The 14599-nt window shown below is 43.1% G+C and overlaps 1 protein-coding gene across 1 annotated transcript in view; it reads right to left on the bottom strand.

The window, feature by feature from the left end:
- Cc2d2b (coiled-coil and C2 domain containing 2B) overlaps window positions 1-14599 on the bottom strand; it is a 106445-nt gene that overhangs the window by 63700 nt on the left and 28146 nt on the right. Inside the window, 3 exon segments of the mRNA XM_028889402.2 lie at window positions 4300-4440; window positions 6424-6521; window positions 10999-11208. Of these exon segments, the coding sequence (XP_028745235.2) occupies window positions 4300-4440; window positions 6424-6521; window positions 10999-11208 (449 nt within the window).

Genomic DNA, 14599 nt, shown 5'->3' with positions numbered 1-14599 from the left:
AGTGCACGGCCAAACGTTCACAGTAAGACAAAGGATAGCCATTATTACTTTTCTCTGACCTACAGCCATCAGTATGGAATCAGCTGACTTATTTACTTTAATGCAATGGCTCAAACTTTATAACATATTAAATTACTCAGGGAAATTCAATTTTAAGACTCCTGGGCTCAGACCATGCACCATACCAATTAAATAGAGACAGTGGTTTGTTACAAGTCCCGGGTGATTCTAATAGACAGTAATTTGGAGAACCAGTGCTATTAGTAAGTTAGAGACGGGTGTCATCAGTCATGTGTCCTCAGGCTATTCAGTCTAGAATCCCTTTGGGACAGTTATTGAGGTAGAGTGATCTTGGGTTTGTGGACTCCTTTTTATTCTGTACCGTTTGGAAAATGACAAGATTCTGGTTGGTCTATAAGTGTAGGGTGGTCTCCCCTGTGTGGCTTGCATTCACCTTCTCACACCTTCTGATCTTAGACATTTCTTAGTGATTTGAATCACCCCAGGTAGTAGTAACCAACAGAGAACATAAGTGAAGACATACCTACATGAACCTGAGTTCCCTGTATTTACCAGTGTTGTGGTTTAGATACAGTAGCTGGTAGCAAGCAGCTCAGACAGTTTCTCTCTGCCTTTTAAAAAGTTGTGTGTGTGTGTGTGTGTCTATATATGAAATATATATATATTTTTTCATGTATTTATTAATTTAGGTGGGGTGAGTGGCTCATACACATTGAGGAACCAAGGCCCTTGCCCAGACCCCTGCCTTGGCCATTCTGCAGCCATGACAGGCTACAGAAAAGACCCAATAGGATGTACGCCCCTGGCACAGCACAATGTGCCCTTGAGCCCCTGACCTTGGGCCTAGAACTAGTTACAAAAAAACTCTACCAGATGTCCCTGTAGTTGGAAGTTTTCTTGTGTCCCTCCTGGTCCACAGCCACTCAGACCCAAATAAACACAGAGAGGCTTATATTAATTACCAACTGTATGGCTATTAGCTCAGGGTTATTACTGATGAGCTCTTACACTTAAATTAACCCATAATTCTTAGCTATGTTTAGCCACATGGCTTGGTACCTTTTCTCAGTTCTGCCCCGGCATCTTGCTTCCTCTGTGTGTGGCTGGTGACTCCTGGCTCAGCCCTTCTCTTCCCAGAATTATCCTTGTCTGCTTGCTCCTCCTACACTTCCTGTCTGGCTACTGGCCAATCAGCATTTTATTATTTATCAACCAATCAGAGCAACACATATCCACAGCATACAGAACATACCACAGCATGTCCCCATATGGTAAAAATTAAAAATTAAAAGTTACAACTAACCAGTTCATAATAAAGAAAAAATGTAGTGACCACAGCAACCGCTGTTAGAGATAAGAGTTTTCCTGCAGCTGCAAGCTGACTAATTAAGCCAAGGACAGCACCTCTGAATGGGAGGTACACTAATTCCGAGTCTGTTATTATGCAGTCTTTAGACCCTAAAATCTCCCTTGCTTAATACCCTATAAAAACCCTGCCCCATTGCTACGGGTCTCTCCTGCTCTGCTGCTGTGTCAGAAAGATGAAGAGGCCTGAGTTAACTCACATTAAAAAGACTCTTTGCTTTTGCATGGATTTGATCTCTTAGTGGTCTTTGGGGACTCTGGATATAACATGCAGGAACACCATGGCACAGGAGTAAGTTCTCCTTACTAGGGACTGAACTCAGATTGTCACACTTGGCAGCACCTTCTGTCACTCATTGAGCCATCTCACCAGCCCAGGTCTCTCTAAGTTGAATGAAGTGATGCTCACACTTGACAAGGTGAGTTTCTAGCCTGAATGAGACGATCAGCTTTCTCTTCAACTTCCTGCTAGTTCCTGTCAGTCACTGCTACTTCATAAAACATGCTTTAGCTGAGACTGTCATCTCCTCCATGTCAGAAAGCCAATCAGTATCTCAGAAGAATTCATCGTGGCCAGACCTTCTTTCCTAATGTACATACATAAAGTGCTTACTGATGTTCCTCTGCCTTGTGTTTGATCTCTCCTCCTCTAAGCCACTTAAAGCTGTTTCTCAAGTATCTGTTCTTGAGCCTCTCCTAATCTCACTGTCTCCCCTTTCCTTAAGGAGCATCACAGACACTGGTGGCATTAGTAGTTAAAACTAAGCTACCGGCTTCCACATTTTTATTTCTAACATACATCCAGCTGTTCACTCAACTACCTCACTTAGGAATATTATTAGGGAACATCAGATTCTGTGCCCCAAGCAAAACTCAAGAAGGAGACAGCATATTGGTGCCAAGCTTCCTTGTTACAAGTTGTCTTTTCTGGAAAAGTGGCTACTGTAGATGTAACCAACCATCTTATTAAATAAGAAACACAGAACCAATGCAAAGAAGCCAAGAGATCAGAGCTAAGAGCCTTACCATCTGCTGCAGCTAGCCTCTTCAGCCAAGAGACCTACTTCCTGTGTTTTTGTCTTTATATAGACTTTCTGTTCTGCCTTCTCATTGGTTGTAAACCCAACCACATAACTGCCTTGTCACTGACTGTCTGTACAGACCTCCAGGTCTTCTATGGTTGGTATTGAGATTAAAGGTGTGTGTCTCCAATGCTGGCTGTATCCTTGAACACACAGAGATCTACCTAGCTCTGCCTACCAAGTGCTGGCATTAAAGGCGTGCACCATCACTGCCCAGCTTTTCCTATGGCTCTAACAGCTCTGACCCCTGGGCAACTTTATTTATTAACATACAAATCACATTTTAGTACAAATAAAATATCACCATAGGCTACAATCTTGTTTAGTTAGGATCTACCAGGACTAGGTTGGGTGGTAGTACAAGCAGGGTGAAATTGTCCAGGAAAAAGAATTCTCAGGAGCACCGAACATGCTGCTTTTCTAGTTGATCTGAACGATACTTTAGGATCACTGGAGCTACGCCCTGCTAGGACCAACCTAGTTACTGACACTCCGGGATTTAGTTCAGGAGTTTCAAAGCAAGAGCACTGTGGTAAATTCCAGCCCAAATCTGTTGAATGCTAGGAAGAGCCCACACTGAGGGCCTCTGGTAGGACTGGAGTTCAAAGCAGTGGAAACAAGATTTGGGGAACACATATTATGTGCTCAAGGCCACAATTCTGAATAGCCTTGTGGTATCTGTAGCTATCCTTTGGAGTTCATGGTATGTAGATGTAACTAACCGTCTTATTAAATAAGAAACACAGAAACAATGTAAAGGAGAAAGCCGAGAGGTCAGAGCTCAGAGCTAAAATCTCACCCTTCCTCCTGCTGTCCCAGCTTCGCGAAAAGAGACCTACTTCCTGTCTGTTCTTTTTTTTATAGTATGTTGTTCTGCCTTCTCATTGGTTGTAAACCCAAACACATGACTGCCTCGTCACTGTCTGAATGTACAGCCCCCTAGGTCTTAAAGGCATATCTCTGACCCCCGGACAACTTTATTTATTAACATACAATCAAAATCACATTTCAGTACAATTAGATTACCACCACAATGGTACATGGGTATGTCGAGTGGGTTAAAAGACTAAAAGCAAGTTCAAGCTCAAATTGATTTGGGAGGTTAAGATAAAATTCCATGCTGGGTTTGGGTTTAGAAACTGTCAGAAGTGCTTTTGTTAAAAGCTACTACATAGCAGGGCAATGAACGTGCCTTCCCTAGTTGCCTGAAACAACTCACCCTTACCAGTTTGAAAAAGATGGACTCAGGACAAAGAGTTGCTAAGAGGGACCTAGTTACTTCTCTGGAGTTCATAAACAGCTTACATGATTTCCAATTAGAATACCCATATAGTAGATGCACTTTTATGACTCAATCTAATTATTTAAAGTATGTTTCACCATATTTTATATATGGGGTATGACTGGGGTCCACATTCAACTTTGTGAAGAAGTGCCAGACCACCTCTGTGTCCCTCAGCAACAAGTGGAGATTTTTGCTCCCCAGCATCCTTGGCAGCATCTGTTAATGACTTTTTGTGCTTAGCCATTTGGACAGGTATATTAATGTTTCTCTGTGGCTTTAACTTACATTTCGCTCTGGCATGTTACTAAGCATATTTTTATGTGTTCATCTCCCATCCACTTACCTCCTGGGGTACATCTGTCCAAACCCTTTGGCCACTTTTAATTCAAGCTACCTTCTAGCTGATTTGTAAGATTTGTTTATTTATTCAAGACACAGGCCTTTACCGAGTACATGAAATAACTATGTTTCTTCTACATCTTTTCCCAGAAAGTGTGAATTCTCCGTATTCAGAGACCAATGGACACACATAGAGTGACCACTTACTTATAAAACTGCAGCTTTACTGGGGTGCTTGTAAATCCTTGCTTTTGCCGGAGAGATTTCATCTGTTTCCAAGTCTGTAAAACACTGTGCAGTAGGCAGTGGTCCTTTTCCCTTTCTGCCTCATACAGCCGCTTTGTGTCACTGTGAAAATAATTGCAGACCAAGAATGGGCTGCTAGGTTAGAACTGTAAGTTGTAGAAGTAACCATCTTATTCAATAAGAAACACAGAACCAATGCAAAGAAGAAAGCCAAGAGGTCAGCGCTATTAGCAAGCCATAGCGAAAGCTGGGCAGTGGTGGTGCACGCCTTTAATCCCAGCACTTGGTAGGCAGAGCTAGGTAGATCTCTGTGTGTTCAAGGATACAGCCAGGATTGAAGACACATGCCTTTAATATCAATACCAACCATAGAAGACCTAGAGGTCCATACAGACAGGCAGTGATGAGGCAGCATGTGGTTGGGTTTACAACCACTGAGAAGGCAGAACAGAAAGTCTATATAAAGACAGACACACAGGAAGTAGGTCTCTTTCGGAGAGGTAGGACCACCATGAGAGGAAGGTAAGGTTTTTAGCTCTTAGTTCTGACCTCTTGGCTTTCTTCTTTGCATTGGTTCTGTGTTTCTTATTGAATAAGGTGGTTACTTCTACAGTAAGTCACCTGGAACACTGCAGAAGAACACACTGGACTGAACTGATCTGCTCCTCCTACTTGACCCACATCTGGACCCTCTATCTTAGGATGCATTTCTTTTATCCAGTAGAAATGGACTCTGCAAAGGTTTTTATCACTATTCAAAAGCACTCTGCTAAAATGGGCTTTCTGGAAAAAGGGAAATCTCGAGCTGAGGAGTCAGAGAGATCCAAAAGGAACTGACAAAAGATGCTGGAAGAAAGGAGTAAAGAAAGGGGCTGGGAGCCCTGGCATCTTAGTGATGTTTCTGCTATCTATGTGACACTTCGATCATTTCCGGTTGGTACTCTACTATGTATGATCAAACAATGTAAACCAGTGAGTGTTTTTATTCGCTCTGATACAATGGTGTCCTCCCATAAGTTTTAAGTTCTATTTGAGCAGCCCTGCAGCCACGAATTGAGGAACAATTTAGACATTTTCAGGTCTCAGAATCTCCAGAGATTTTGATGAGAAGTAGTGATGAGGATAATCCAGAGTATCAGTTACTTCTAGGAAGGTGCTGGGGAAAGACTTATTATTTAAAATACTTGAGGGTAGAGAAATACCATTCAGTATTCAACCTGTATCATCTCCATGGTGGAGAAAGTTCACTCTCAAAAGTCCTTTTATTAAGACATTAAAACCCACCACCCATGACCATGGACCTAATCAACTTTAAAGGCCCCATCTCCAAATACTGTTATCAACAACCCATTGGATACTCCAAGGATGTGACATGTTAAGTGACTAGATCATCAGGAGTCTAACTTAACTAAAGGATGGATACATAATCTGTTTGTACCACTGGCAGGTGGTGGGGCCTCGCTGGAGGAAGTAGGTCACTTGAGCATGACTTTAATGGCTCCATCTTGCACCCAGACCTTCCCCTTTCCTTTCCTCTCTTTCTGCTTCCTGTCTGCATGCTCTTAGGCAGTATCCTCCTCTGACACATTCTCCTGCACCGTGGCTTCAAGCTTCTGCAGGTCTGTCACAACCTTTTGGAGCTCCTATGATAAGTGTCAGTCTAAGTAAGGGCTCTCGGGTCGCCCAGTCTGTGATTTTCTGTTTCACAGTCTCAGCATGTCCAAGCTCTTATCTCTAAGTTCACTGACTTTTCTGCTCAAACCTACTTTTAAACTGAGTCCTCTTTCCTTTTCAGTTACTCTACTTTCCAGCTCCAGACTTTCTCTTCGGAAAGTTTGCCAAGTTTTTCATCAAGAAACTTTTCATCAGTACATATTTAAACCTACTAGTGTTTTCTCATGGTAGTTCTATGAAATGTTTTCTACACAAACATGAGTCTTCAGGAAAGACTGGCAATATTTCTGTAATCTCCTAAAGGGTAGGAAGTTCTATTTTTCAAATTGTATATATCCCAAAGGAAGCACAGCATGTCATCTAATCTGCTTAATAAATGTGTGATGTATGCAGGATTCATTCAAAACCTACCTTATCTGCCAATAATAATCTTGTAACGATTTTCTGGTGAGCTGGTTAGTTTCTGGGTTTTTGCTGGCTAGTTTGGTAGTATCCGTCAGTGCTTTCAGCTGCAATCAAGAAAAGAGTTTTTTGCTGTATTTCAGACACAGGTGACTGCCACTTTAACTCATCTGCAGAGACCTAAGTCCAGATGTGTGCATCTGAATCACACGAGTGTAGTTTGTCCTACCTTTCACAATTTAGTAAGTGTTTAGTAATGAAAACAAGGTAAGACTAGACCAACATGTGAGTGGAAGAGATGGTCCTTATGCACATAACAGTGCATAAATATATGCAGCAGACTACAGTAAAGACAGTTTTTCAAGTCAGCACAGAAATGGCGGTGGTAGCCACCGGGACCACCTTTGGAGACAAAGCATCAAGTTGGAGCTGAATTTTACTCAAGATATAGCCATAAGTTACACATAGAATAAAAGGCTAGAAGTTACACACACATATCATAATAATATATGGAAAAGTATCTAAAATTTGGTCTGTCAAATGCCAGACACTATCAGTTTCCATTAAATGATCTTTTTTTTTTTCTTTTTTGTTTTACGAGACAGGATTTCTCTGTGTAGCTTTGTGCCTTTCCTGGATCTCACTCTGTAGACCAGACTGGCCTTGAACTCACAAAGATCTGCCTGCCTCTGTCTCCCGAGTGCCGGGACTAAAGGATGATCATTTTTCTTGGTTAATAGAATAAGGATTGATCTGTAAGACTATAATGTGGAAATATGTGACAAACAATTATTTCAAACAGCTTATTTTATGTACAGGGTCATGAGTATGAACAATAAAGATAAAGCTGCCCTTTAAATGTATTAGTAGGCAGTACTCTATGGAGATAAAAATTATTGTTGCTACATAAGGTTTTAAAGATGAGATAATTTCAAAGGCTTTCTAGCCCCAGCCTGCGAGAGGAATCCAGCAATATCTCCACATTAAATAGGAACCAGGCATCATCTTTGTATGAGGAGGAGGCATGGTCCTGCCCAGCACCATGGCAGACTAAGCAGGCCAAGAAATCCCACATGCAGGCCTGGGGCAGTCCACCTCAGGCTCTGAGGAGAAAGCACGAGCCCTCTCAGCACCTTACGGCGCCAGGCAGCCGGACACTACTATGATGGTGTGTATGTATGGTGTGGTATGGTTGCCTGAAGATCAGAGGACAGAACAAGCCACTAGAGGCCAGGCAGTGGTGGCACTCACACCTTTAATCCTAGCACTCAGGAGGCAGAGATCCATCCGGATCTCTGTGAGTTCAAAGCCGCCCTGGACTATATGAGATTGACTCAGTCTAGGAGAGAAACAGAGCCAGGCAGTGGTGGCACATACCTTTAATCACAATACTTGGGAGCCATATACCTTTAATCCTAGCACTTGAGATCTCACACCTTTAATCCCAGTATTTGGGAAGCACACACGCCATTAATCCCAGCACTAGGAAGGCTGAGAGGAGAAAGGTTTATAAGGCATGAGAAGACAGGAACTAAAGGTCTTTCAGCTAGAGGTTTTCCGGCTGAGGAACCCTAGAGGTAAGATGTGGCAGTGGCTTGTTCCTTTGTCTCTCTGATCTTCAGGCAAAGTTTATTAGGATACATAATATATGACCACAGTATGGGAGACAGAGTGGTTCATGCCCTGTGGACAGGGGCAGATCTGAAGAGGTGAAATAGGTGAGGAGCAGGCTGAGGTGGGTGGCTTGATTGTCACCCAGGGCCATGGTGATGTCTGGGCCTGGGCTGCTGCCAGGGCCCATGTCTGGGTTCATGGCTCTGATGCAGTGGCCTTTCTGTTGATGTCCGTGGCTCGTGACACCATTGAGGGCTGAGAGGGTAGGGCTGTACAGAGTTGGCCCCACCCCTCACTGGCTGAAGCACTAAGGAGAGAGGGTCCTACACCTCACCTGGACAGCACAATAGAGCAGACCCTGAGGACATGTAAGCAGGAAAACTGGCCCCACCCCTTGCTCATTGATTCAAGCGGTGAACTGGCAAGGGCAAAGCTGGAGACCTCACCCTGGTGGTGAGTGAGGATGGGGGAGAGCTGGCGGGCTGGCCAACTCTGCAACTACCGGCCCAGAACCAGAGTGATGAGCTGGCCCACCCTAACTTCCACCTCATCCATGATCTGCTGGAGCACATGTAGGGGCTAGTCCTGCAGACCCAAAGCTGCAGGATCTCCAGGACACAGGGCAACAAAAGGATATCCAAGAGGAGCTCCAGTGAGGGCCTAGCATTGATTGTGTAGCAGAAGCAGAGGCCTCAAAACAGACCAATGACTCTTTGCAATGAACACTTGCAAGTAAAGATATATGGAAAAAGGGTTTACTGCCTGGCTCAGACTATATATATATGTATATATATGTATATATGTCACACTATAGCTTCCATGATGAGATTTTTTCTTTTAAATTTTATTTTATTCTGGGGGGTGGATTACAAAGACAGAGGGCAGATATGAAGGAATGAGGAAATGAATGGGATTGAGATGCATGAGGTGAAAGACACAGAGAATATATAAAAAGAAAGTTTAAAAAAATAGATGAGATTAACATTTTGTTAGATACATCATATAGAGCAGAAACCCGTAAATAAAATTACTCTCAGGGGCCTGTATCAACTTCAGAATCAGCTCCTCTGTGCATGAACATCATGATCACACTGCACTGAAACTTAGAATTCTTGGTATTCATGGGGACTATTCTCATGTTACTAATCTATTTACCCCTTCTATTAAATTCTCTCACACAATTTATAACATTCAATTCAAACAGATGAACCAAGTTCTAGGATTTCTGCACTAGTATTTTTTTAGAGAGGGGTTTACTATCAATCCCAGACTGATCTCAAACTGAAAGTAATTTCCTCCCTCAGCCTCCCTGAGCTGGAATTAGAGGTGTGTACCACCACGGCAGGCTACACTTGTATCTAACAAGCAGACATTCATTAAAGTACACTTCATATACAACTTTTTGAGATGCCTGCTGGCTCTATCAACATTTCATGGTTAGTGAAATACTGCACTATTTCATTTCAAGCATATTCAGTTGAATGAGACCTACAATTTTTTTTCTCTAAGAGAACATTAGTTAACAACATTCTTGGGTACCAGGGACCCAAAGAAGGCTTAGGTGAGAGATGGTACCATAATCTGTGGATATATCTCTGATGCTTCTTCAGAATTTATGACTCTCTTCATGATGTCCATAGATAACTACTTAGATTAGTCATCCTCAGAAGAAAACTGTTCAGTTTTACAGGAGGTTCAAGAATGCTATTTATTTTAATACAAAATGCTAAATTACAAGATTTAAAAGTATTGCCTCTTAAAGCCATTTGTGGTGATTTGAAAGCCATTTGTGGTCCCCAAAGTGGGTGGCACTATTAGGAAGTGTGGCCTTGTTGGAGTAGGTGTGGTCTTGTTGGAGGAAGTGTGTCACTGTGAAGGAGGGCTTTGAGGTTTCAGATATGCTCAAGCCACACCCAGTGTTTTAGACCACTTCCTGTTGCCTGTGAGTCAAGATGTAAGAACTCTCAGCTCCTTCTCTAGCACCATGTCTGCCTGCATGCTGCTTGCTTCCCGTCATGTTGATAATGGATTAAACCTCTGAACTGTAAGCCACCATAATTAAATGTTTTCATTTATAAGACTTGCCATGGCCATGGTGTCTCTTCACAGCAATAGAAACCCTAACTAAGACACCATGATAATTTCAAATGCTCTTCTTGTATCATAGGGCCAAAAGTAGCACTGACTAGTGGATGCTTTACTATTGTACAAATCCTAAATGGTCTTATAATAAAAACCCAGAGCCAGATGTTGGGATAAATGCTAAAAAGATCAGAGAAACAAAGGAACAAGTCACTAGAGAAACTTCTCACCATTACTGAATCCTCAGGCCAAATGGAAAGCAAGATCCTATCTCCATGAATCCTCTAAAAGCCTCTGAGTCCTCAGCCTAAAAGGGGCTCTAGTAATTCCTGTCTCCTCACGCCTTATATGCCTTTCTCTGCCCACCCATATTACTTCCTTCCTAGTGCTGGATTAATGGCATGTGTGCTTCCCAAATACTGGTAGCAACGGCATGAGATCTCAAGCACTGGGATTCCCAAGTTCTGGGATTAAAGGTGTGTGCCACCACTGCCTGGCCCTGTTTCTCTCCTAGACTGAGTCAATCTCATGTAGTCCAGGATGGCTTTGAACTCACAGAGATCCAGATGGATCTCTGCCTCCTGAGTGCTAGGATTAAAGGTGTGTGCCATCACTGCCTGGTCTCTGTGTTTAATCTAGTGACTGGCTCTGTCCTTTGATCCTCAGGCAAGCTTTGTTTGATACACAATATATCATCACACCTTACCTGTGGCAAATGTCCTGTGGGGCAGGCTTGAGGCTGTCTCCTCAGCAAGCCAAACCTTCCAATTTGTTCTCAGACCACTGTTCTAACAGGTTAAACCTTTAAGCACTAAGGGAGAATGTTTTCTGCTAGCTGTTCTATTCCAAGAGTGTCCTCTTCCAGTATTAAGCATGGGGCCCCCTCACCTTCTCATAGAGCAGCTGAGATAAACTCTGCTTCTGCCTGTCCTGGAAAGACTCACAGAGCTGGAGCAGCCTGGCACACAGGACTTGTTCTTGATTGAAGAGTGGGTGGTGGTTGAACTGCAGGCCCACAATGTTAAGATCCAGCTGGTACATTTCCCTTTGACCATCCATCCTGTTCCTAAAACAGCACCCCAGGTCAGGCTTCACTGCCTTTTAGAGAAAAATATGTCCAAGTTCATTTCATTCTGTTGCCTTTGAGACCACAAAAAAAAACCTTCCCTTATAAAATAACATACCAGGTGCATTTAAATTCCAGAGCTTCAGAACTATAAGGGCAGCAAGTGGTTATTCATCTTTGAAATTTTATATTGCACTTTCCTTTTTATTACAACACCTTATTTTAACACAGAATCTTAATCATCATGCTGTAAATTATAGTCATCTATGTCATTGCTGTTTATGTGGATGTTGGACTTTCAATTTACAAGACACAAAATAATGTTTTATAGGGACACCACGGCAAACTGTGTTACAACTTTTGTATTAAGAGTTTTGTCTTGTGAGTCAGAGTTCAATGGAATTATCTATTAAAAATTATTTATAAGTGAACATACTGGTACTCATCTGAAGAGTCCCTTGAAGGAACCCAGACTCTAGTAGGCTAAGGACACTGTCCCTTGTCCCTCTCTCTACAAAAGACTGTCCTCATTTGGATACTAGATTACATCTCCATTAAAACTGCTTCAGTCTGGAGGTCTTAGATTATATGTAAAATGGTTCATCTATGCCTTCATCCGCTGTCTTCAATTTAAGCATGTGTGTCTAAACATGTGTGTGGCTGATTTTTAGTGATGCTATTTGAGAGAGATGGTGAGTTCCTTAGCATGTACAGTCTAATCTAATTCCCAGGGCTGAATCCACCTCAGAAGGGCAGCACTGAGCCCTCTCTCCGGATCAATCTGGTATAAAAGGTCTACTGTTGGGGCTTGAATGGGGCTTTACCCCTCTGAAGACGCTGAAATCTGATTGCTCAGAGTAGGGCCAACTGGGACTTTTAGGAGGTTATCAGTCCTCTTTGCTCATGAACAGATCGATCACATGATTAGTAGCAATTAATGGTGCCTTAGTGTGCTTTCTTTTGCTGTAATAAAGACCCTGACCAGGAGCAACCTGGAGAGGAAAGGGCTTATTTGGCCCACATGCTCCACAGCCTTGCCTACAGGCAGAGACATTGTCTCAGTTGGAGTTCCTTATCCCAGAGAACTGGAGTTTGCGCCAAGCTGACAAAAACCCTACCCAGGACAAATGGATTAACTGGTTCCCTCAAGAGTGGGGCATCGGCTCTAAAAGTCTGTCTTGCTGAGTCTCTCATGCGCCCTGCCTCTTGCCAGGACACTGCACTGTCTTGGGACTCTGCCAGCAAGGTCATTATGAGATGTGGTCCCTCTATGTCGGAGAGGAATCAGGGCCTCGGTGAACAGCTTTGAAGCTTACACAGTCGGTGATAGTGCTATTGAAACAGAAAATTAGGAAGACAATGCCTTCCAGTCTGTGTCACTGATGTCACCCCCGCTGCTATGCTGGGACAAACGATGTCCCACCCCAAACCTGGAATGGCAGACTGGATGAACTAGAGGCCACCAGCACTGTTCCTAAACCTCTGCCTCCCTGCTCTTTCCTGAGTTAGTAATTCAGCCTTGGTAGTGTCAAGGAGGAAGGAGAAAAGCCATAAAAGCTTGTTTTTTACTAACCACATCTGTTAAGTCCCTGTCCTCTATATAATGGCCAACTTGAGCCCCCCTAAGGAACTGATCAGTTAGTAGTATACTGGTAAGCTGGCCACTGCCCAGGAAACCACCAGGAAGACAACAGTTTCAGTTTAAAACCGTTAGATGGCAAACTTGGAGATCCAAGTTCGAGAAGGAAGCTTGTCTCGTTAGCAAATGCCGCACTAGCTAGCTGCGACACACCCTAGATTGTGTTTGTTCAGTGGGGAGGCATTAGCCTTTGCCTGGTCTTTTCTCACTCAGTACTTATTGGCTGTGGTCCTCAGAAGCTAAAACAGGGAAGTTAGAACTTCCACTCCCAAGAATTCTCCATCTTGGCATATAGGACCAAAGTCCACCATTCAATTTATAAGCCAAGGAATTACCCTTTCTCTTATTAACCACTCTCTTTCATTACTGTTCTTTTGTGTGAAGAGACATCATGACTATGGCAACTCTTTGTTGTTGTTGTTGTTTTGATTTTTTGTTTTGTTTTGTTTTTGTTTTTGGAGACAGGGTTTCTCTGTGTAGCTTTGCGCCTTTCCTGGAACTCACTCTGTAGCCCAGGCTGGCCTCAAAAACTCGAAGAGATCCACCTGGCTCTGCCTCCCAAGTGCTGGGATTAAAGGCGTGCGCCACCACCGCCCAGTGGCCACTCTCAAAGAAGAAAATATTTAATTGGGGCTTGCTTACAGTTTCATTATGATGGGGAGTATGGTGGCACTCATGGTACTGGAGCAATGGCTGAGAGCTACATCCTGATCTGAAGGCAAGAGAGAGAGAGATGGAGGAGGAGGGAGACAGAGATGGAAAGAGAGGGAAAGAAGCAGAGAGTGTGGAGAGGGAGGGAGAAAGAGAGAAAGGCTAGACTTGGCCAGCTTGGGCTTTTGAAACCTCAAAGCCCACCCCCAGTGACACACCACGCCTCCTATCTTTCTCAAATAGAGCCACTCCCTGATGTGGTGGTATTGTGTTCCCCGAAATATTGTGCACCCTAATAAACTTATCTGGGGTCAGAGACAGAACAGGCACAATATTAAACATAGAGGATAGGCAGTGGTAGCACACAACTTTAATCCCAGCACTAGGGAGACAGAGCTAGGCAGAAATCCATGTGTTCAAGGATACAGCCAAGCATGGTGACTCACGCCTTTAATCCCAGAAAGCGAGCCTTTAATCCCAGGGAGTGATGGTAGAAGGCAGAAAGATATATAAGGTGTGAGGACCAGGAACTAGAAGCATTTGGCCTGGTTAAGCATTTGGCCTGATTAAACATTCAGGCTTTTGAGTAGCAGTTCAGCTGAGACCCATTCTGGATGAGGACTCAGAGGCCTCCAGTCTGAGGAAACAAGACCAGCTGAGGATCCGGCGAGGTGAGAAAGCTGTGGCTTGTTCTGGTTCTCTGATCTTCCAGTTCACCCCAATAACTGGCCTCAGGTTTGATTTTATTAATAAGAACTTTTAAGATTCATACTACACCCTGATGACTACACATCCAAATATATGAGCCCACAGGGGCCACTCCTATTCAAACCACCACAGAGGCATTTTGGCATTATATAGCAAAGCTGAATGCATACAAACCGAAAACCAGCGTTTATATTCTGTAATATTTACCCAGCAGAAAATACATATACACGTATAGTCAGAACACATGTGCAGACATTTCTCAACGGTGTTGTTACAATGGCCAACAACCAGATACACATGATATCCATCAATAGAAGAACAGAAATAAAATGGGGTTTTCATACCATCAATTTCTATACAGAAGAAAAATAAACTATTGCTGCGTACAAATAGTAATTTTCTAAGATTTCATTCATGTAAAAGAG

The sequence above is a fragment of the Peromyscus leucopus genome, chromosome 1 (genome assembly GCF_004664715.2).
Source record: "Peromyscus leucopus breed LL Stock chromosome 1, UCI_PerLeu_2.1, whole genome shotgun sequence".
NCBI classification, from domain to species: Eukaryota; Metazoa; Chordata; class Mammalia; order Rodentia; family Cricetidae; genus Peromyscus; species Peromyscus leucopus.
This window is presented reverse-complemented; position numbering and strand designations above follow the sequence as displayed.